At 43.0% G+C, this 22,539-nt stretch overlaps 1 protein-coding gene across 1 annotated transcript; it reads left to right on the top strand.

Annotated features, from left to right (window-relative positions):
* The first annotated feature begins 18,401 nt into the window (after nt 1-18,401).
* UBA52 (ubiquitin A-52 residue ribosomal protein fusion product 1) lies at nt 18,402-22,162 on the top strand. Its single transcript, XM_072112449.1, has 5 exons — nt 18,402-18,531; nt 19,454-19,575; nt 19,694-19,780; nt 19,893-19,995; nt 21,998-22,162. Exons 2-5 carry the CDS (start codon nt 19,473-19,475, stop codon nt 22,089-22,091), a joined length of 387 nt encoding a protein of 128 aa, XP_071968550.1. The 5' UTR covers nt 18,402-18,531; nt 19,454-19,472; the 3' UTR covers nt 22,092-22,162.
* Nucleotides 22,163-22,539: the final 377 nt, after the last annotated feature.

Raw genomic sequence — 22,539 nt, 5'->3', positions numbered from 1 at the left:
AGTTATGCACTACACCATTTTTTACGTCTCCAGTAACATTAATGGCAATTTGAGAGATGGGGGTAAAGTCCTCTCTCCAGTAATCAGCCCTCTACATACAACTATTCCTAACTACTAAGTGGTAGCCACCAGAGCAACCTCTACGACATCAAAACCATTGTAGAACAAACAGTGAAGCACATGTGCATGGTCTTAAAGGGAACCTACCACCACGAATCTACCTGTAAGGATAGATTGGGTGGTCGGTGCATTCATAGGACATGAGGATAGCCCTTTTAAGGGATAATCCTCATGTCCCCGCAATATTTTAATAACCTTTATTTCGCTAATATGTAAATTTTCTAAACAGGCTACTGGGGCATGGAGTAGCCGGAGACAGCAGGCTTCACGGATGATGGCGCGCAGCTATGAGGAGCTGTGCCCTGAAGTTATCTGGTAGGCGGAACAAAGAGGCTACTGGGTTGTGGAGTAGCCACGCCGTGTAGTCTCATCTCCTGCTACTCCACGCCCCAGTAGCCTCTTTAGAAAATGAACATATTGGCGAAAAAAAGTTATTAAAATATTGCGGGGTCCTATAGATGCACCAACCACCCAATCTATCTTTATAGTGTATGTGTATTCTTTGCAGTCTTACTTGATTTAGTTTCAACTTTTTCTCCTATTGCTGCATTAACTGCTCAGTGTAAGAATCAGTAAGGGGGGTGGGCGCTAGCTGAGCAGATACTTCTCTGTTCTTTGCTCACGCACAAGATGCTGTGTGCTGACAATGTAATTAAATTATCATGGTGCAGGGTTTAGCTACACATTTAACTTTAAAAGATTCTTTTAATATCGGGAAATAGGGAGAGGAGACTGATCAGAGTCATGAAATAGATATAAGACAAAATGAAACCTCCTAACTAATGAAACACACACTTGACAACGCTATGCCTCCTTCAGATAAATTGGTCTCTGATTACTGCTGGACATGAAATGCCTCTGTCTCTAGTGCCCTCTGCCTTCTGCCCTTCTTCCCTGCAGTACAGCAGATGCGTGTTCATGTCAGAGGAATCTGACCATTGTCAGGACAGAGGTTATGGTCGTATCTAAGGGCATCCAAAATATACGGGGCTGATAGAGAGGTTAGTATTCGATCTGTGAAATGTTGTTTTTTTGTTAACATTGAATTGGAGAACGTGTTTGTTTGTTTTTTTGCCCTCCTGAGTATATTTCAACATTTTGTGGGAATAATCCTTTAAAGGGGTCGGCCCCCATTACATTAAATCTCTATAAATATGCCCACTAGAGTAAAATATAGTTAGTACTCCCTCCCCCTTCCCCACTCCTAGTTGCAGGCCTAGCTCTGTACATGCAGAGAGAGAGCGATGCAGCTATGAACAATTAGAGCGGAGTATGAGGAAAAAAATCACATGTTCCTTCAGTGAGTCAGCTGGGAAGGATGTCCTACAAGCAGGAGAAAATGGGGAGAATGCTTCAGGATATAAATGAGCATATTTTAAAACTGTGTGCCGTCGCAAGTGTGAGGATAGAATTTGGGAAGTTTAGAATGAGGGGGACTGCTAATTGGGTGAAATATAGAAAGCAGGATAGAGCCAAGAGCTGTTTGGAGCCTAGTCTTTATCTGAATCACCACAATAAATAATTGGGTTAAACTGTTTGTTTCTGTCAGTTGCTCAGGCCTGTAATGTTCTGGATGGGGCTGACCAATTACTGTGAGGGGCTGGTGAGCATCTAGCCTTAATGGTGCATGCTGGCACCAAATGGTAAGGTAAGTGGGAGTGGAAATGTTCTTAACCTCATTCCGCTAAAGCTAGTTTCACGTTACTTACCAGGCCCTGTTATCAGACCTGATGTGTCACTTTATGTGGGGATAACTTTTGAATGCTTTAAGGGCTTATTTAAAAAAGCGTTTTTGCAAAAAATGCAGACTTATGATATCTGTGTTCAGTCTGTATTGTATCCGCATCCGGTTTTTTCCATCTGTATGTCATTTGCATGTTTTTACATCCGGGAAAAGAAATGGATGGTTTTTCTAATGTATTTATTGCCCAGACAAGCCCGTTGCCTAGCAACATTTCAGAACAAATGGACTGCATATGGATGTACTTTGTTTGTATTTTATTTGCATTTGTTTATGAAACTGAGAAATTTAGCAAAAATGTAGAAAAATTTGCCATTTTCAAATGTCTTACTTTTATGATTTTCAGATAGTCCAAATAAATAAGTAATTTTCCGAAAATCAGCTTTTTGTATGAATTATTTTTAAAGCGTCTTTCCATTCTTGTAGGGTTTTGAAAATTGGAAAAACTTAGATTTTGAATGATCAACTCAGGTTGATCCCTTTCCCGACCCATGTTGTTGGGGATTGTTGATGTCATTGGGGTGCGACGATCTGTCGCCATGACAGCCTGGGGTCCATACGAGACTCCAGGCTCTGTCATTACTAAGGGTCTGTGTTGGGGGCAAAGTAGTATTGCATTATATGTCAGGAGTGAGCAGCCCCCAATGGTACTTTAATGTCCAGGGTCTGCTTACCCCTACCATATGCTTCAAATACAGTGAAAAACACAAAACATAAACAAAACTATCATTGTGTCCCAAAAGTCCTCATCTATCACATTATAAAAATGATTATTCCAGGTCAATTCACCAAATTTCTCTAAACATTGCCAAAAAAAAGGTGATCAAATTATCATACAGTTCAAAAACTGGTAGTATTGAAAACATCAGGTCTTCTAGCAGAAATTACAACTTACACAGCTCCATAGGTCAGATTCCTACGGGGCGTTTTTAAACGCATTCAAAACTCAAGTGGGAGGGGGTTTGGCCAAAACGCAGTGTAAAAAGAAGTAATTGGCATCGTAATATGGCGAAATAAATAACAAAAATGTTTCAAACAAGAGGTTTTCATTTTTTAAAACATATATAAACCACACCGACCCAGAAGATAAAGTAGAGGTGTCATTTGGAGTGCACAGTGAAAGCTGTAAAAATAGCGCCTAGAAGAACTGGCACAAATGCGTTTCTTCATCAATTTCACCATATTCAGATTTTTTTCCCGCTGTCCAGTACATGCTCTGTACGCAGCAAAATGAAAAAAGTTAGCAAAAAATGGAAATGCAAAAACGGGAAAGGGCATCAACGGGAAGGGATTAATAGCACATTCTTAGATTGGGTTGAAGTTACCAGTGGGATGCTACAGCGATCATGAAATGGGCCATCTTCATTTTAATATTTTTATTATTGACCAATTAGAGGTTGTGCACGGTAGAGTTTCAATATTTGCAGATGATACTAAGCTGTGTAAAGTAATTAATAACGAGGCAGATAGTATAACATTACAGAGGGATTTGTGGAAGCTGGAGGCTTGGGTGGAAAAATGGCTGAAAAAGTTTAATGTAGATAAGTGTAAGGGAACATTCACACGCGGTATGTCTGCCGTACGGGCATACCGCCGTGTGCTGTAGAGGAGGAAGAGGTGAACCCTCCTCTATCCATAAAGAATAGCGGGACACAGGCGCACACACGCCAAAAGATAGAGCATGCTCTATCTTTTTGCGGTGTGCGTCCCAGATCGGTGCCACACATGTATCTGCGCCGTGCCGCTATTGCCGTCTATCGGGACGTACATGCAGCCGCATATACGTCCCCGCAGACGGCCATGTGAATAAGCCCTAAGAGTATGCATTTTAGCTAAGGAAACAAGTACTTACTTGGTGGACAGGAAACGTAAATTTAGTGAATAGAGCCAGACAGCGGTTAATAAGGCAAATAAAATAATTGGAAGTACAGTCAGTCCCCGGGTTACATACAAGATAGGGTCTGTAGGTTTGTTCTTAAGTTGAATTTGTATGTAAGTCGAAACTGTATATTTTATCATTGAAGTTCTAGACAAATATTTTTCTTTTGTCCCAGTAACAATTAGAGTTTCAAAATTTTTGGTGTAATTGGACCAAGAATTATCAATAAAGCTTCATTACAGACACCTTACAGCTGATCATTGCAGTCTGGGCTTATAGTAATATCCAGAGAGCTTCACCAGAGGTCACAGTGGACAGAGGGGTCCGTCTGTAACTATGGGTTGTCTGTAAGTTGGGTGTCCGCCTGTATCAAATGAGGCATGAATTCACATGATAAGGACATAGGGGATTATCTATCAGGGCTTGTACAACAGTTTTCAGGCGTACAAGGCCTGAAAGAAGCGCAATTATTGGTGCAATGCCAGAAATTGCGATTATTTCTCCATTTACATCATTTCCACGCCAAGGGGGTGTGAAAGGGCACAGTCGGCAACAAAGTGTACTGGCGGGGATCGTTTTTGTCTATCTGCTCATTCAAATACAGAACTTCTTGTTTTCATCTCCCATGACTTGCCGAGGCTGTATTTGGCCCCAAATATCTTTAGCTCCATGCAAAAAATCTCCACACTGTGCAAAATGTCACCGGGATGTCAAACATTCACAGGGCTTCATTTATCAAAAGTGTCTGAGAACAAAACTGTTCTAGTTGCTCTCAGACCTCAGCTTTCATTATTTAAACTGCTGTGGGAAAATTAAAGCTGAGCTCTGATTGGTTGTCATGAGCATTTAGAACAGTTTTGCTCTCAGTCACTTTTGATGAATCTCCTCCAATGATTGTGCCTAAATAATATACCACACTGTGTCCCCCACATATATCATAAATACTCCTCACATCACCCACCCATAATTATTTTTGTATAAATAGATACCACCACAATAAATAATATAGTAATAATTTATTGCGCCCATAATTGTCAGGCTTCAGGGGTAGCCAACACCTGGGACCAGAATGTACCTGGTTTTCACCAGAGCCCGCCAGAAAGCGGGTTGGACTTGCTGCGTCGTGATACCACCAGGTCATTCCACAGGTGCGACTTTATCCGCGACGGCAGCCAAGGCGAGGTATACAGATGTTGAGCTGGTCGACATCCGGTTCAGGGGATTTTATGTGCATATTTTAACATGCGTGCCCCACTCTTCCTGAGGGGCCAAAGGGTTCTCCTCTTTGCAGATTTCTCTGTAGTGGTAATGAAAAAATGAAAAATGTTAAGTTAATTACGCTCCTCATTACCAGCAAAGAATGCACGATTAATTGTGCAAATTAAGACACAAGATGGCGTCCAACATGAATTCAGCAACCCGCTGGAGGCTGAGACTTTTGTGGAGCAACTCCTGGCCGACAGTCTGCAGTTACATGAGAAACGACGCATGCTGACCCACAGGAGACATGAAGTGGAGGAGGAACGGAGCGGCTGGAATCGAGTCGAATCGAGTTGCAAGAAACACACCCGACTGAAGACGATTTTCCAAGAATGTGTAAGTTATGGGTTGGGGCGGTATACAGCTCCCCAGCCACAGAGAGAAAAGCAGGGATGATGATATTAGTAAACAAATCCCTGGCCAGCCAGGTGCAGCATGTGGAACAAGATACAGAAGGGAGGTTGATCGAGATGAAATTACTATTGCCTACCGGCACTTTAAGTGTGTATAATGTTTAGCGCCCAAACTCAGAACAAAAACCCTTTTTGACATGTTAGCTCTTAAAATCTTAACAGACAGAGAACCCTGGAAACTGGTGGTGGAGGGGCTATTTCAACGATGTAGTGAAAATAGAGGAGGATACGAAACAATCAGAACCACAACAGACACAACCTGAAACAAGGGAGACTCCATTATCCCAACTCAAAAATGTGGCAACTCCACCACCCGTAGGACACCGAGTTTACACATTATTCTGATCAACAAAACACATGGTCAAGACTAGATTATACATTTTAGTCCAACCCCTTAATCTCAAAAATAAACAACGTGCTAATTGAAGACATGGTCATATGAGATCATTCGCCACTACAGTTAGACCTGGCAGATGTAAGCCCAAAGGGCTCTGATATTTTATGGTGCTTTCCCTCCTTCAAGGACGAGAACTTCTTGAATCTATTGCAGGGTTTGTGGCAGGAGTACTTAGGGGAAAATGGAGGATACACCACTGATTCACCATTACTCTGGGAGACAGGAAAGGTGGTAAGGAGAGGCCGTATAGACACCTAATATCGGGGTCTTAAAAAGGCGACGGACAGACAGTATCAACAGGCAGGTGGGGAAGTCCGTAAGGCATATACAGGCAGTGCCCGGGTTATATACAAGATAGGGTCTGTAGGTTTGTTCTTAAGTTGAATTTGTATGTAAGTCGGAACCTTATATTTTATCATTGTAATCCCAGCCAGAACTTTTTTGGTCTCTGTGACAATTGGATTTTAAAATTGGGTTGGGTTGTCATAAGAATCAGGATTAACAATAAATCTTCATTACAGACACCTGATAACTGTTACAGCTGTTTATTGTAGCCTAGGACTAAAGTACAATAAATTACCAATATCCAGTGGTCCGTTTGTAACTAGGGGTCGTATGTAAGTCGAGTGTTCTTATGTAGGGGGCCGCCTGTACTGAATTTCAATCCCGACTAACACCAGACACCAAAGAGTGGTGGATGCGAGCGCAGAGAGAGTACTCATGGAGAGTGGACGGAGAGGAAAGACAGTTTTGTATGATCCCAATTTGAGGCAGCTCTACAAAAATATGGAGATAAGTTGGGCAAACTCCTGGCCAATTTGGCAAGAGGCAGGAGGACACTGATACATTCCCTTAGAATGAAGGATAGGGCAGGGGTAGTAAAAACTGACCCGGCTGAGATCAATGCAATAGTGGGAGAGTTATATGAATCCTTGTATTTGGGACCCATAACCAGCAGAGAGTGGGGTTAAACTTTCTTAGATAAGGTGTCACTTCCCAAATTGACACCAGCCCAACTGCAGACACTGAACGCTCCAATCACAGCGGACGAGATAAAAAATATTATCAAAGATCTCCTGAATGGAAAGGCACCAGGGCTGGATGGCTACTCTGGGAATTTTATAAGGCAATGCGCAGCCAGTTGGCACCGATACTGGCAACCCTATTAACCAAATTCAAAAAGGCACCCCATTATAAAATCATATGAACACTGCGTATGTGAAATTGATACCCAAGGAGGGGAAGGATCAGGGCATCATATCGCCCGATTTTGTTCTTTAATTAAGATTTAAAAATCCTGTCCAAACTTACACAAACAGACTGGCGCCTATTATGCCCATGCTAATGTCAACCTAACAGGTGGGCTTCACTGTGGGGCGCTCAGCAGTAACAAACCTGAATAGAGTGTTGCTGGCGTTAGATGCCACATCCCACGCCCCGCAGGCGAGACGGCGCCTGCCATGGTCACTATTGATGCAGAAAAAGCATTCTATAATGTGTGTTGGGAGTGGCTGGGACAGGTGCTCAATAACGTGGGGTTCACGGGCTCATTCCAAGACTACCTGTATGTGTTTTATAGTGGTGCATGGGCCCTGGATTTATTTCCAGACCATTTGCTTTAGTGAAGGGCACGCACCAGGGTTGTCCGCTCTCGCCCCTGTTATTCAATATCACGGTTAAATCATTGGCAAGACTCCTGTCTGATTCTCCATTGTTTGAAGGTATCAAAATAGGAAGTTCACACACAAAATATGGAGAGACACACACTTCAGAATCATGCACAGAGCAATATTCGCTTTTAACCTTCCACCATCTCCAACCAACCCTCAAAGGTTGACGGCCCGCCTGAAATGTCAGACGTCGGCACGGATTTATATCATGGTTTATGGCTATGTGAGGTTTTCTGGGAACAAATTAGGGAGATAGGCGAAGACCTATGGCGATGGGTAATACCTATGGACCCAATGACGTATTTGTTTCATTACAATACTCTACAAGACAATGAGAGTTTCAAGAACTTTTGTTTGCTTCCAAAACTGTTCCTGGTGGCAAAGAGGTCATTGCTGCAACAGTGGCTTGAACCTACTGTCCCGACAATAAACGAGGTGGTAGAGCAGATGAAGAAACTTTTCTATATAAAAAGGCTGGAAGCAGAGCACCATAAGTCCAAGTTGGCGGGTAAACTTTTTAAAAAGTGGAGGTTGTTCATGGTAAAATATTTTACTGTACAGGAAAGGGTGGGTCTAATGAAACCCTCCACACTTACCCAATGGTATCTTACAAAGCAGCTCAAGGGTACTTTGACTAGATGGTGTCAGTACCTGTCCAGCAACTGCGCAACCACAATCAGGCTTGGCGCTATCTGTCAGACTAGGTAAGTGGTGGCGAACTCACCCTGCGACGTCCCTGCGGGCTAAGGGCCTGCCTAAAGCAAATAAACTGCCCTGGAAAGGGCGAACCCACTATCAGGAATCAGGAACTGACGGTCGCCGAGTGACCCTACCCTAAATATGATGGGGATGCGAAGTTGTGCAGAGGCTTTATTACCCAGTGCTCCATGCATATTGAACTAATGCCTACACAGTTCGTAACTGAACGGTCAAGAGTAGCTTTCGTGATCAGTCTTCTCTCTGGCAGAGCCCTGGCCTGGGCCACACCCCTCTGGGACAAAGGAGACCCAGTTACTGCAGACATCACCACTTTGTTCGCTGAATTAGAGGCCATCTTTGAGGAACCAGCCTGGGCATCTTCTGCTGAGACTGCCCTTCGGAACTTGTGCCAAGGAGACTCTATTTTGGCTTCAGAACTTTCCTGGAATGAAGCAGCTTTGATCGCTACTTTTAAAAAGTGACTTTCTAGTCAGATCATAGATGCCCTGTCTGCACGGGAGTTGCCCTCTGACCTGAATGGTCTACTCGGATAGAGATCCGCCTCTCTAAACACAAGGAAGAACAGCGGGTTGAATTAGCACAACCCAGAGTCTGACATTTTTCTCGCCTGGCACCGGTTTTCCAGAAATCTCCTCTGCCATCTCCTACAACTGCTACGGAAAAGCCCTTGCAGGTGGGTTAAACCCGGCTAACACCCAAAGAGTGCTAGGGAAATCTCTGCATTTACTGTGCCAGCCCGGAACATTTCCTCCAGTCGTGTCCAGTGCGTCCCCAGCGTCTAGGAAGCCATTCACACCTAGGGTTCCTAAGAGGAGTGTCCCTAGACAAGAGTAAAGCTTCTCCATGCCTGCATCTTCCAGTTCTGCTCAGCTTTGGAACCAGTTCCTGTCTCGGCCTTCCTGGGCTTCAGTTCTGCAGGGAATTTCGTGGATGCTGCTCTGGTGTCCCGGCATCATTTTCCTGTGGTTCGTCTGGAGAAGTCACTGGTCATCTCGTCAGTCAGTGGGCAGACCCTCTGTAACCGAGTCCAGTATCGCACCGAACCACAGTGCCTACAAGTTGGTGCCTTGCATAAAGAGAGACTACTTTCTATGTACTTCCCCGCTACCTGTCCTTGCAACTGGCAGACTGGGGAGGTTCTTCGATGGGGTCCTGAGTGCCAGTCTTGCTGCCTCGAGACTTTCCAACCAGTCTTCACAAGGTCTTCTTGTGAGTCTTCCAAGCCTTTGGTGGGTCTTTCTGCTGTTTATATGGACCTTGCTGACATCTTCTCTGAGAAAGTACCATCCTTACGACTGTCCTATAGAGCCCGAGACTTTGGGTGTGTCGGCCTATATCAAGGAGAATTTGCAGAAGGGGTTCATCCGAAAAATCCTATTATCCTGCCGGTGCTGGATTCTTCTTTGTGGGCCTGTGTATTGACTACAGGGGCCACAATAAAATCACGGTGAAAAAACGCTACCCTTGATCACAGAACTTTTTGGCCGTTTACGTGGTACCAAGCTGGATCTCCGGGTCATATAACCTCATCCGCATCGGTGAAGGTGATGAGTGGAAGACCGCCTTCAATACTCATGACGGGCACTTTGAATACCTTGTTATGCCGCTGTGCAATGCATGTGCAGTGTTTCCGGAATTTTTCAATGACATTTTTAGAGACTTGCTCTACCTAGACGATATCTTGGTGTTTTCTTCTGACCTGGAGTCTCATCATGTCCATGTACGACAAGTTCTTAGGCACCTCAGGGCCAATCATCTCTTGAAGGGGGACTTGGACAAACTGAGAGTTTGGTCATCCACTTGGCAAATGAGGTTCAATGTGGATAAATGTAAAGGTTATGCACCTAGGGGTTAATAATCCAAAGGCAAAATATGTGCTTGGGGGAGTAAATCTGGGAGAGTCCCTTGTTGAGAAGGACCTGGGGGTACTAGTAGATCATAAATTGAATAAAAGCATGCATGTCAAACAACTGCCTCTAAGGCCAGTAGGATCTTGTTATGTATCAAAAGTGGTATTGACTTTTGGGATAGGGATGTAATATTACCACTGTACAAGGCATTGGTTTGGCCTCAACTGGAATATGCTGTCCAGTTCTGGGTACCGGTCCATAAAAAGGATGCCCTGGAGCTGGAGAGGGTTCAACGTAGAGCCACAAAAATGATAAGGGGTATGGTGGGTCTCAGTTATGAGGAAATATTAAATCAACTAGATTTATTTAGTCTGGAAAAGAGACTACTACGAGGGGACACGATTAATTTATATAAATATATGAATGGTCCATACAAAAAATATGGTAGTGAGCTGTTTCAGATTAAATCAAATCATGAGACAAGGGGACACTGTCTCCATCTGGAGAAATCAAGGTTTAATCACCAGAGATGACAGGGATTTTTACTATGAGAAATGTCAATCTGTGGAATAGCCTGCCTCAGGCGTGGGTCACAACGGGGACAGCAGAGAGATTCAAGAAGGGTCTAGATGCTTTATTACACCTAAATAACATTGATGGTTATGTTGTATAGAATTGTTTTCCCTTAAATCCTTTCCTCATCCAATCCCTTCCCTTCCTTGGTTGAACTTGATGGACATGTGTCTTTTTTCTACTGTATTAACTATGAAACTATGAAAAATCATCTCCGGTGAGGGTCTACAGATGGATCCAAACAAGTTATCTGCGGTACTTCAGTGGCCTCGCCCAGTAGGACTTCATACCATACAGAGATTCCTGGGTTTCGCCAATTACTACCAGCAGTTTATACAGCATTTTTCTTCTCTCATGTCTCTCATTGTGGCCTCAACAAAAAAGAACTTTGATCCTAAATTCTGGCCTCCGGCACCCGAAGAAGCAGTTTCCAAGCTTAAGTCTGCCTTTGCTTCTGCCCCGGTCCTTACATGGTTTGACACTGAGAAACCATTCCAACTTGAGGTAGATGCTTCCTCTGTAGGTGCTGGAGCTATTCTCACCCAGAAAGGGCACAAAGGTCGAACACTCACTTGTGCGTTTTTCTCTTAGACATTCTCCACTGCCGAGAGGAATTACTCCATTGGAGATCGAGAACTTCTTGCTATTAAACTTGCCTTGGAAGAGTGGCGCTATCTTCTGGAGGGGGCTCGTCATCTGGTCTGTGTATATACGGACCACAAGAATCTCCAGCACCTCCAGACCGCTCAGCGCCTCAACCCACGCTGGTCTCTTTTCTTTTCTCGCTTTAATTTCCTGATCCACTTCCGCCCTGCTGAGAAAAATGTCAAAGCCTATGCTCTCTGTGGTGTCTCCGACGTTGTCCCGGAAGAACCGGCTCCGCAGCATGTTATATCTCCTGAAAGACTGATTCTTGCTGCTCCAGAAGATCTGCGGCAGCTCCCTCCTGACAAGACATATGTCCGACCTGCTTTGCGGAAAAAGATATTGGGGCTCATTTAATAAGGGTCCGCGGACCCCACTTTCGTCGGGTATTTTGATGATTTTTCGGACTAAGCGCGGAATTTAGCTTTTAAATTGTGTCGCAATACATGCACTTACATACACGGGGAAGAAGATGGTGAACTCCGTTGGACTTGAACGGGGAATGGATAAGATATTGGGTGCACAATCTTCTTGAATCGCAGCAGATGTGCATTCCGGAGGAACAATGCACATTCGGAGATCGCGCAGGACAGGTAATTAAATGAGCCCCATTAACTTGGTAACATTGCTCTCGAATGGCTGGGCATCCTGAGGTGTAGCGTTCAGTGGCCCTCATTTCTCGCTACTATTGGTGTCCAGACCTGGTCAAAGATGTGCGGGAGTTTGTGGGTTCATGCATGTCCTGCGCTCCTAACAGGCCATCTCGTCTAAGACCTGTTGGTCTCCTGTTGCCATTGCCGTTACACAACTGCACATGGCCATGGACTTTATTAAGGATCTGCCATCTTCCTCTGGAAATTCCGTCATCTGGGTGGTAACTGACAGGTTTTTCGAAGATGTCTCATTTTGTTCCGCTGCCATCAGTTCCTCGTCTGGACAGTCTGTTCTTCTTCTGTATCTTCCGGCTACATGGACTCCCTCTGAACATTGTCTAGTGGAGTCTAGTTTGTCTCCAGATTCTGGCGTTCCCTCGGCAATCAACTGCAGGTCAAATTGTACTTCTCCTCTGCACCTCATCCCCAGACTAACGGGCAAGTAGAGAGAGTCAACCAAACTCTGGGCTGTTACCTTTGTCACTTTGTCTCTGCTTCAATGACCTAATTTCAATGACTTTTCAATTCCAATCTCCAATCAAACGCAGAAAATAATTTTTCATATCTTTACTAAGATAATGCACGTTGGTTTTCTCTTTAGCACGCTGCATGTGCTCCTTCAAAAACAAATCAAATTCAGAGATCTGATGATCCTCTGAATAGTAGATTATTTTTTGCCATCCATCTAATAACCTTCAGTAACCGCAGCAACACCTCAAGCTCTTCCAAATGGAGTTGTTGGCACAAATCTCTGTCAATAGTTCTTCCAGAACATATGTTTTCCTCCAATTCCTTCCATTTGGCATAATTTAATATGTGGCCGCAGGAAGTTTCATGGGAATGCAAGGATCTCTTAACACCAACATGCTTCCAATCTCTAAATCCATCTGGGCTTCAGAAAATGGATTTTGAGTCATTGTCAAATAACTTCCAACAATAACAATATAACGAATGTCCAAGCACTTATATAAATCAGCCAATCCCCTGCAACTTTTTCTCCAGTACTTATTAACCCCTTAATGACCGCCCTATCGGGTTTCTACGGCGGTCATTAAGGGTACTTCTTCTGATGTGACGCCTTTCTACGGCGCCGCGTCAGAAGAAGATTTCGGGACATCGGGTCAGTATAGTGCCGGTGTCGGGCTGTGATATCACAGCCCAGACCCGGCACTAACACCCGGGATCGGAAAAACTCTGTGTCCCCCGTGGATCGGACCCCCCGGTGTGCTTCCCGGGGGATCCGATCCCTCCTGCCGCTGCCCCGGGTCCCGACGAGTGACCCGAGGCTGTCGGCTCCTCTTCTCGCCGGGTCCTGCCTTCCTGGATGATCGATTATTCAAGCCAAAAAGTAGAAAATGTAAAAAAGTTAAAAAAAAAAAAATGTAATCTTTTTATAACATAATTAAATAAATAAATAAAATAAAAGTCCCATAATCTCCCCAGTAACACATAAAATGCAAATACAGTAAATAAAACACAATAACATACATATTTGGTATCACCGCGTCCGTATTAATCTGTACAATAAATCTAAATCAATATTGAACCCGCTCAGTGAACTACGTAAAAAAAAAAACTCGGAAAACTTCCCATAATATACAATTTTTCATCAAACACCATCACAAAAAATGTTCTAAAAAGTGATCAAAAAAAGTTACGTTCCCTAATATGATACGACTGAAAAGAACAACTGTTTTCGCAAAAAATAAGCCCTCAACCAGATCTGACAACAGAAAAATACAGAAGTTATGGCCATGAAAAGTTGTCAATAGTAAAAACAATGCGATTTTCTCCAATATTGGTTTTGCTCAGGAAAATTAAGCAAAAATAAGAAAAACTATATAAATGAGGTATCACCGCAATCGTGGTGAACCAGAGAATAAAGATAAAATATTATTTTTACATTACGGTGAGCGGGGGAAAAAAAATGCTAACAATCCAAAATACAAATTGATGATTTTGTTTGTGTCCCCCTTGAAATAGTTAATAAAATCTCAAGAATAAGCTTTAGACTCCCAAAATAAATTATCTATACATTGTATCTCATCCCATAAAAAATAAGCCCTCATATGTTTGTATTACCAAAAAAAATAAAAATGTATAGGTCGTACAATGTGACAATACAAATCAGCTGTGAATGGCGCCTCCATTCATTCTATACTCGGCCGTGCGTCCGTACAGCAGTTTACCACCACATATGTGGTATCAGTACACTCGGGAGGAATTGGGCATCAAACGTTGCAGTGCGTTTCATCATTTAATTTATTCTGAAAATTTAAGTTTTGGCCTAAATGAATGTATTTTCCAAAAAAATTCTATAGTTTCTAAATCGCAAGTCCATATTTTTTAACCCATGTGAAACACTTAAAGGGTTAATAGACTTAATAGAAGTTGTTTTACATACGTTGAGGGGTGAAGTTTCTATAGTGGGGTAATTTATGGGGTTTTACTATTATTAAGGCCTCTCAAAGTCACTTGAAAGCTGAGTTGTCCCTCAAAATGTGAGTTTTGGCAATTTTCATGAATATAAGAAAAATCGCACCTAAAGTTCTACACCTCATAACATCCTAGAAAAAGCATAAATTATCATCCCAACATAAAGCAGATACTCTGTAAATGTTAATTATCAAACTTTTTGGGTAGTTTTACATCTTGTCTGGAAACCAGAACATTTCAAACTTGGAAAATGAAGAATTTTTACAAACTTTTGCCAAATTTTCACTTTTTTTCAGAACGAAATGCAAAACTTATCACTTAAATTTTATAACTAACATGAAGTACAATGTGTCACGAGAAAACATTCTCAAAATCACCCAGATATGTTAAACCGTTCCGAAGTTATAACCAATTATCGTGAGACATGTCAGATTTGAAAAATCGAGTCTGGTCATTGAGCTGATAAGGGGTTAATCGGTAATAATGGGCAGAAGAGAATCGTCTCTTTGTACCATCTTGAAATTCTGAAAGTGGAAAATCTTCAAGATTTACTTGTTTAGGACCCCTTTTTTTGATTTGATATCTCTGTGGATCAGCGACTATATAAGGCCATTCTTCTGGATCATCACTAATGTCCAGAATGACAAAGTAAGATTGGCTGCTGTGGAGTATCTACAGCCAGTTCAACAACATTCTCAATGCTGGAACATACTCCTTGAGATGCAATTACACTTGGTTCAGCATTGGATACAGTGGAAGTTGAAGACTCTTTATTCTCAATGAAAAGTAGTTTCTTGATTTTCTCCTCCAAAATCTATTTCTATTTTCTTTTCTGGCTTTCAGACTTATATCTTTTGAAAGGAGGTGCATGGTGACCTGTCGTTTCTTGTGCCTGATCGCTGTTATCCATACTGGTCTATAAAAAGCAAAAATAAAGCCTTTTTTTTTTCAACACAATAATTCAATTTAAGCTCATGTTTTCTTTTTCAAAAATCTTCTTAATGGCATTCTGATAACTTTGGCAAATGTTGCAATAGGACAAATGTCTGATTATTATGGTTCAGACTGGCAAGACCCCCAGCAATCAACAAAATGGTCGACCACCAGTCCATCTTAGTTGCCCTGCTATAATAATAATAATTCCTTTATTTATATAACTAAATAACTTGAAGCTGCTGATATAGACCTGTTTTAGATCCCCAACTATCATTTATAATACTGAGGACAAGCAAAGACACATTATGGTTTCTTAAGTGTCCAGCACGGACGCATGCACGCTGGCTCTCTGGCTCATCGACACACTGCCGATGAGGATTGTATATTATCTATTGCCCTATGATGATCGCAGCGCTGGCGCCGCCCCCTGTCACCGGACACAGTAAGAGAGACAATCATATCTATCAATTACATCAGCGGCAAGTATGCCGACGCTGATGTAATTGACTTTTCAGATCCATCACCACAGTGGGTCCCTTTGGAGCTCTGAGGCCCCAGCACTTGCCCGGGTCAGCCGGGTGCTGACCCCGGCCCTGAGGTGATCCATGAGGTAAAGGGGGGCTGTATCTAATTAATCAATAGGGGGGTATTTGGTATAATAAACTAGAGAATATTTTAGGGAACAGGAGACTGTTTTAGTTTCTGAATTTTTAATGCCGCCATAAGAGTTCACAGGAAAGGGGCCCACTGAGGCTCTGTTGCCCAGGGGCCTACCAAACCCTGGAGCCGAGCCTGACTGATTAAAGTGATCCATAAAGGACTGTGAATAAGAACATAATTAAAGGGGTTTAAATGACAAGGGATCACAAGACAACATAGAATGCATGATAAAAGAAGAAAGGTAGCGAGGGGTAGAGTTTGGAGCAAACAGACACACACCTTTGGCGAGGATGCCATACTTAGGATGAAGCAGTCAACAAGTTGCCAATAGCAGGTAGGGTTCTCAAAGTAAGGTAGGAACTTTGTGGAAGAGTTCACATGCTTGCCATCATCGCTTCCCGCATCTCTTCCATGCACATGATTAAATTAAAGCCCCATGCACAGAACCATAGGGGGCCATATGTACGGCTGCAAGCTTGAGCAATGGGTGCACGGAGCGAGACGGTGCTGCACATGTGCGGCACCGTACTGCTCTGTACATGGGTAAAGGAGAGACACGTCCTATCTTTCCCCTTATTACAGGCCGTGTGCAGTGCATTGTGCAGGCATACGTCAGTGTGCATGTAGCCTAAGAGCTAACACCGATTGTATTTTGTAAGGGGGGAGGGAGGACAGGAGATCTCCACAGCTGGGGTATTATTTGTCTCATTGTCAGCAGAAAATGGCGATGCAGACTAAATTTGGAGATGGTGCCTGGGAACATTACCAACACCAACACAAGTGAGGGTTAGATATTCGGTGTGGCACAAGCCATTAAAGGAAACCTACCACTTGTAGTGGCAGGTTTCCGATGGCAATACCGAGCACCAGCTCAGGGTGAGCTGGTGCCGGAGCTTATTTTAGTTAGTGTTTTAAACCGCGGTATCGCGGTTTAAAACACTTTTTAAACTTTATAGCCGGCGCAGGCAGGTACGCGCTCGGCGCTTATCATGCGCGCGGCTACATAGGAAGTGAATGAGAGCCGCGCGTACCTCCATGCGCCGGCTATAAAGTTTAAAAAGTGTTTTAAACCGCGATACCGCGGTTTAAAACACTAACTAAAATAAGCTCCGGCACCAGCTCACCCTGAGCTGGTGCTCGGTATTGCCATCGGAAACCTGCCACTTCAAGTGGTAGGTTTCCTTTAAGTAATCTGAAGATTCTCCCTCCAGAGGTTGGGCATTCCCACCATATATGCACCATTTTCCTCACTTTATCAAGCACATAGAAGGGATACCAGGAAAAATCCTATGTAATCTGGATAGTATGCTGTAAAATTGGGATAAAATTTTGTAATTCAGTAATGAGTGCCTTTTGCCATTTCTCATGTGAAAAGGATTTATTTAAGTCTCTATCCAACGCATTGGCTAACAGAGGCAGAGCGTCCCCTAATACCTCCCATTCAGAGGCGCATCACCCATAAGGTGAGTTGAGACTCTTGCCTCAGCCGGTGCCCCCTGGTGCACAATATGGGGGTGGAAGGACCGAGGACACACTGGCCGTGTATCGTAAGCCAGCAAGGACATGCAGCAGTAAAATAACTATGGCTGCGACATGTTCTGGAAGCTGACTGGGAGGTGGGGCGACAGGAGGCAGGGCGGCACAGCAGGCTAAAGGTTAAATGAACGCTGTGGTTGAATTTTTGCAAACTGTGCACAGCCAGGACAATTGCACAGCCAGCGACTGCATTGTGAACGCTGCACCGTGCTGGAATTGGTCTGGAGTATTCATGAGGGGGCAGGATTAGGGATGGTGACAGCCACATAATGCGTGTCAGTCACCGATGGGGCGGTCCGTGGAAGAGGCAGCACCTCAGACCACCCCTTCATGAATACACTGAACCACGCACGAAATGTACATTGTTGCAGTGTCTACTAGCGTTATCGGAGGTGTTAGCACTAAGAGCTGCTTTTTTTTTATAGGTTACAGGTCCTCTTCAAGCTACAAAATGGCTACGTCCTTAAGGGGCTAAAGCAGAACTGTTCTAGTTTCCCATGGCAACCAGTCAGAGCTTTCATTTTCCCACAACTCTTTATAAAATGAAAGCTGAGCTCTGATTGGTTGCAATAGTCAGCAAGAACAATCTTACCTCATACACTACAGATAAATCTCCCTCACAGCGACATGGCCAGCACAGGATTGTTGTCTGTAATACACTGAATAATACAGGTGCATAATAATGTGGTCTTACCAGCATAACCCTCAGTTTAGATCTGTGTATGTCCCTTTGATAACCCTGTCAATTATAACACAACAAACCTGCAAGTACTTTCTAATAAATAAGTGTCTTGTCTTTCTGGGGAGAACTCCACTAAACGTGATAGTCATAACCAGCCACATAGTGCTGCAGGAAGCGGATAACTGTGACCACTAGACAGGACATCATCGTGTTATAGGTCACTGTTGCCCTTAGCAAATATGGCGACGCCGGCACCGATGACACAGATAACGCCTCCCCGCCCCACCCACGGTAGCTGGAGTGAAAACGTCACGTCCAGTTCCGGCCTGTCCTTTTCTCCTTAGTCGGGCCGCCGTGCGGGTGGGTATAAGTGAAGTGTGGCGGTTATAGTCCGCGTTGAGCGTGAGTGAAGCGCTCTGTATATGGTACAGCGCCGGGGGAGACTACCAGACCTCAGCCACGGGTGACTGGGGCGATAGAGCGGACTCCGCTCGTGGTACAGAAGCGGCCAGTGCTCCACATGGCGCAGGCCTTCCCAGCGTGCGAGAGCCGGGCTCGCTCAGTCCCCTCCATTTCGTACCATACACGTATGATACATACACAGCGTGTAGTAATTTACTATCAGGCGCTTTACTATCCATTGTACTGGAGTAGTGGTTGTATAGATTACTCTTTGCAGTCGTGTAATAAAGACTAATACTTGGCCATGTTAGTCAGCTGGCAGCTACAAAGGAGCAGTGAATGTGTGACAGGGAAGGGGACAGGCTTGTAGGTTGCACTATGCGGGCAGCCAATATGTAGATCTAGTGTCTGACAGGTGGGGCTTTCATATTGCAGGGAAGTGGTACCCATCTGTATTTAGCAACAAATACCTGGTCACAAGAAGTTCTTTATTCAGTCCAAAAACTATTCCTGCCCATAATTATGGCTTGGTACTTACTATAGGAGTCTGAAGTTGACAAAAATATGCCACACTGGTGTCATCCATGTGCAGTCCATTTCTTTTGAATCACAATTGTGACCCTTTCAAAGTTTTTTTTTTTTTTTTTTTTTTTTTTTTTTTTTTTTTCTCCTTGTGAAGCTGTAAAAACTGAGACTTGGGCAGTTTGCTGATGCTACTACGCAATGAATTGCACCACACATCTGTTTCAGCCCAAAGCCTATTTTTGATTCATGTTGCCTTATTCACAGGATATGTAGTAATGTGGCTCAGGGACCCACAATCTAAAGTCCCGTATGTGTTATTTTTTTGCTAATCATTTTTTTTCTTTCTTTAATGTAGGAAACAGGAAGGCGTCAAGATGCAGATCTTTGTAAAAACCCTTACGGGGAAAACTATCACACTTGAGGTTGAGCCCAGTGATACAATTGAAAATGTCAAGGCTAAGATACAGGATAAGGAAGGTGAGGAACTTGCCACTAGCAGTCTGTTTCAAAGCTCTTCTGCCCAGTCTGTCCCATTTTCATAGAATTTTTTTCAATTTGTATTAAATTGTTTTTTTTTTTTTGTTTTTTTTTTAAGGTATCCCTCCTGACCAGCAGCGTTTGATCTTTGCTGGAAAGCAGCTTGAAGATGGACGCACCTTGTCTGACTACAATATCCAGAAAGGTATGGTAATCATTTCCATTATCTATTCATAGGCTGTGGACTTGTGGATTCAATACTGTATAGTAAATGCTTTTGAAACTTGTATTGAGCAGTTCTTACATATCTTTAACAGAGTCAACCTTGCATCTGGTGCTGCGTCTCCGTGGTGGTATCATTGAACCTTCCCTCCGCCAACTTGCCCAGAAGTACAATTGCGACAAGATGATTTGCCGCAAGTAAGACAGTTTTCTTTTGATTATTCTTTCTATGTCTATATTTGTTATTCTAGGCTATTGAATAGATGGTTGCAGCAATAATAATCCTCCACACTGGCGTAGAGCATTTAAAACAGTCACACGGTGCGTTTTGGTCGCATGCGTTAATGTGTTTGCGTTTTGTAAACGCAAATGTTAATATTCATGTAATCACGCTAATCTCCTCATCTCTACTGTTGTAACGTGTTTCAAGATGCAGTGAAACCGTGCCATGTGACCGTGCCTTGAGTGTTGCCTACATAAACTATTGTTGGGGTCACTACACAAAGGGACACAAATATACAATTAATCCCAAGCTTTACATGCACCCAAAGGTACTTCACATCAGTCTGATCTGAATCTTTTTTTAAAGATGTAAATTAGCCTGAGGTGCTTTGCCGAGTGCCTCTTGGTTCCGGAAGTAATTTATTCATGGCTTCATGCCTGTTGGGCACGCCCACACAGTGGTCAATTCATTGTATATCTACGCGCTTTGATCGTACACTCTATGATCGTGCATAGCTCGAGAATTGCAAAGGAAGGCTCTCTGACCGCTGTGTGGGGCTGGTTGCTATGAATAAATTATCAGGACCAAGAGGCACTGCATATTAGAAGCTTGTTTTCTACGCAATGTGGCACTTACTTGGTTTACTTCAGATCCGCACGGGAGTTGAGTAGTATTCAGATGGTACATGTCATTTAAACAAGTTTTACTGTTTCAGTCCTCCTAGGGTACTTAAACCCTTGGGGATCTGATTGCTCATACAATATACTGCAATACTACAGTATTGCAGTATGTTTTACTAAACTCTAATAATCACTGGTAGGACTGTAGGCTGTCATGGCAACTAATTGGAGCACTCTGTCACTGGGGTTGGAATCGGTCAGCTGTCTTATGACACCCACTGTGCTGTTATACCTCAGAAACCTACAGTTTATGGAGAGCTCGGCCTGTGAGCTCTTTCAAAATGACTCCAACAGCACCATGATGTTGTATGTCCTGGTGCGCAAAGAGGTTAAATGTGATGTCGCCTACTTTTTAGGCGAAGTTCACAACTACAGTTGACAAGTTCCATTCTCCTTTCTGTTCACATTTTTGTTTTTTTAGAATCATTCCTTTGTTTTCCTATTTTATGTCGACAAGTGATATACTAGAAAGTGCAACAATTAAAGTTTTGCCTAAATACCATTGGTATAATACAAAGTTCAAAAACAGAAAAAAACCTTCACTTTAGCACAAGTGTGAACATGGCAAAAGTATCAGTGAATAACAGTGCACATCTGTTCAAATGCGGTCTCTATAACGCATGCACTAATCCCATGATGAAAGCACTTCTGCCTCTCGCCCATCCACCGCCCTTTTCAGTTCAAGTGCCATGCAGAATTCCAAGCATGACACTTGAACTGAAACGGACAGTGGATGGGTGAGAGGCATAACTGCTTTTATCATGAGATTAATCGGTGCATGCGTTATAGATTGCATATGTAAATAGAGGCTTTAGTGCAGTGATTTACTGATACTTTGGCCCTGTTGACACTTGTGCTAAAGTTTTGACATTTACATTTGTTTACACTGTGGTTTACTAAAACATAACTGAGTGACCGCAGCTGTTCAGATAAGTGTATGCAACTTAATTCATTTGCTAGCGTGATATAGGGTGTAAAATATCAAATACTTGAGTTTTGCATATTGTTCCAGTACCTGGCAGTCAAATTTGTATTGTGCATTTTGTGTTAACCAGAAGCCAGCTTTCACTTTCCTATGAAATTCTGAGTCTGTTTCATAGGGCAGAACTGCTTTAGGTGCATCTCGTGGATCAAATAGTGTCCTGCTTTGATATAAACAGAGAGCACAATTTGAACAGAGCAAAAAATGCCAGTTACACATTTTCTGCTTCCAAACTTGGAACATTCCCAATCTGTAGTATAGACTTATTTGCAGTCGTTTGGATTGTTTTTGTATAACTTGTTGCATATATTTCAGGTGCTATGCTCGTCTTCATCCACGTGCTGTGAATTGCCGTAAGAAGAAGTGCGGCCACACCAACAACCTGCGCCCCAAGAAGAAGCTCAAATAAGCTGCATTTTGTCCCCTGCTTATTTTTTGACTTTAGTTGAGAAATAAATAACACACAAACTTCTTGTTTCAGATCTTTTCTAATACCTTGTAGATGTGTAATGTTCTGCTTTTGGCTTCAAAATCTTCATAAAATAAACCTGAAGTGCATGATAAAGGAACATATGCAAAAAAAACATTTAGGGTGCAGTCGCATGTCACATTTAATGCATCCATTTAAAAACTCATTGCAACAGCGAGAGATTTGCCTAATTAAACAGCTGTTAACACTTGCATTAACAATGCATTAACGGTAGCGGTTTGTAAACACATGTTAACAGCTGTTTAATTGGGTAAATCTCTTTAGCAGTTGTTGCGTTTAAAAATGCATTGCGTGTGACCGCAGCCTTGGTGTATTGTTCATCCACAAATGCTGAATGTTTAATTGCAATTTTGGTACATTTCCACAT

This window comes from Engystomops pustulosus, chromosome 1 (genome assembly GCF_040894005.1).
Source record: "Engystomops pustulosus chromosome 1, aEngPut4.maternal, whole genome shotgun sequence".
Lineage (NCBI taxonomy): Eukaryota > Metazoa > Chordata > Amphibia > Anura > Leptodactylidae > Engystomops > Engystomops pustulosus.
The sequence above is the reverse complement of the archived record's forward strand: the minus strand, read 5'-3'. Positions and strand labels throughout refer to the sequence as shown.

Coding starts and splice junctions, on each gene's coding strand:
- UBA52 (XM_072112449.1), top strand. CDS start 19,473: ATGCAGATCTTTGTAAAAACCCTTACGGGGAAAACTATCACACTTGAG. Junction 19,576..19,693: donor TAAGATACAGGATAAGGAAG/GTGAGGAACTTG, acceptor TTTTTTTTTAAG/GTATCCCTCCTGACCAGCAG. Junction 19,781..19,892: donor TGACTACAATATCCAGAAAG/GTATGGTAATCA, acceptor TATCTTTAACAG/AGTCAACCTTGCATCTGGTG.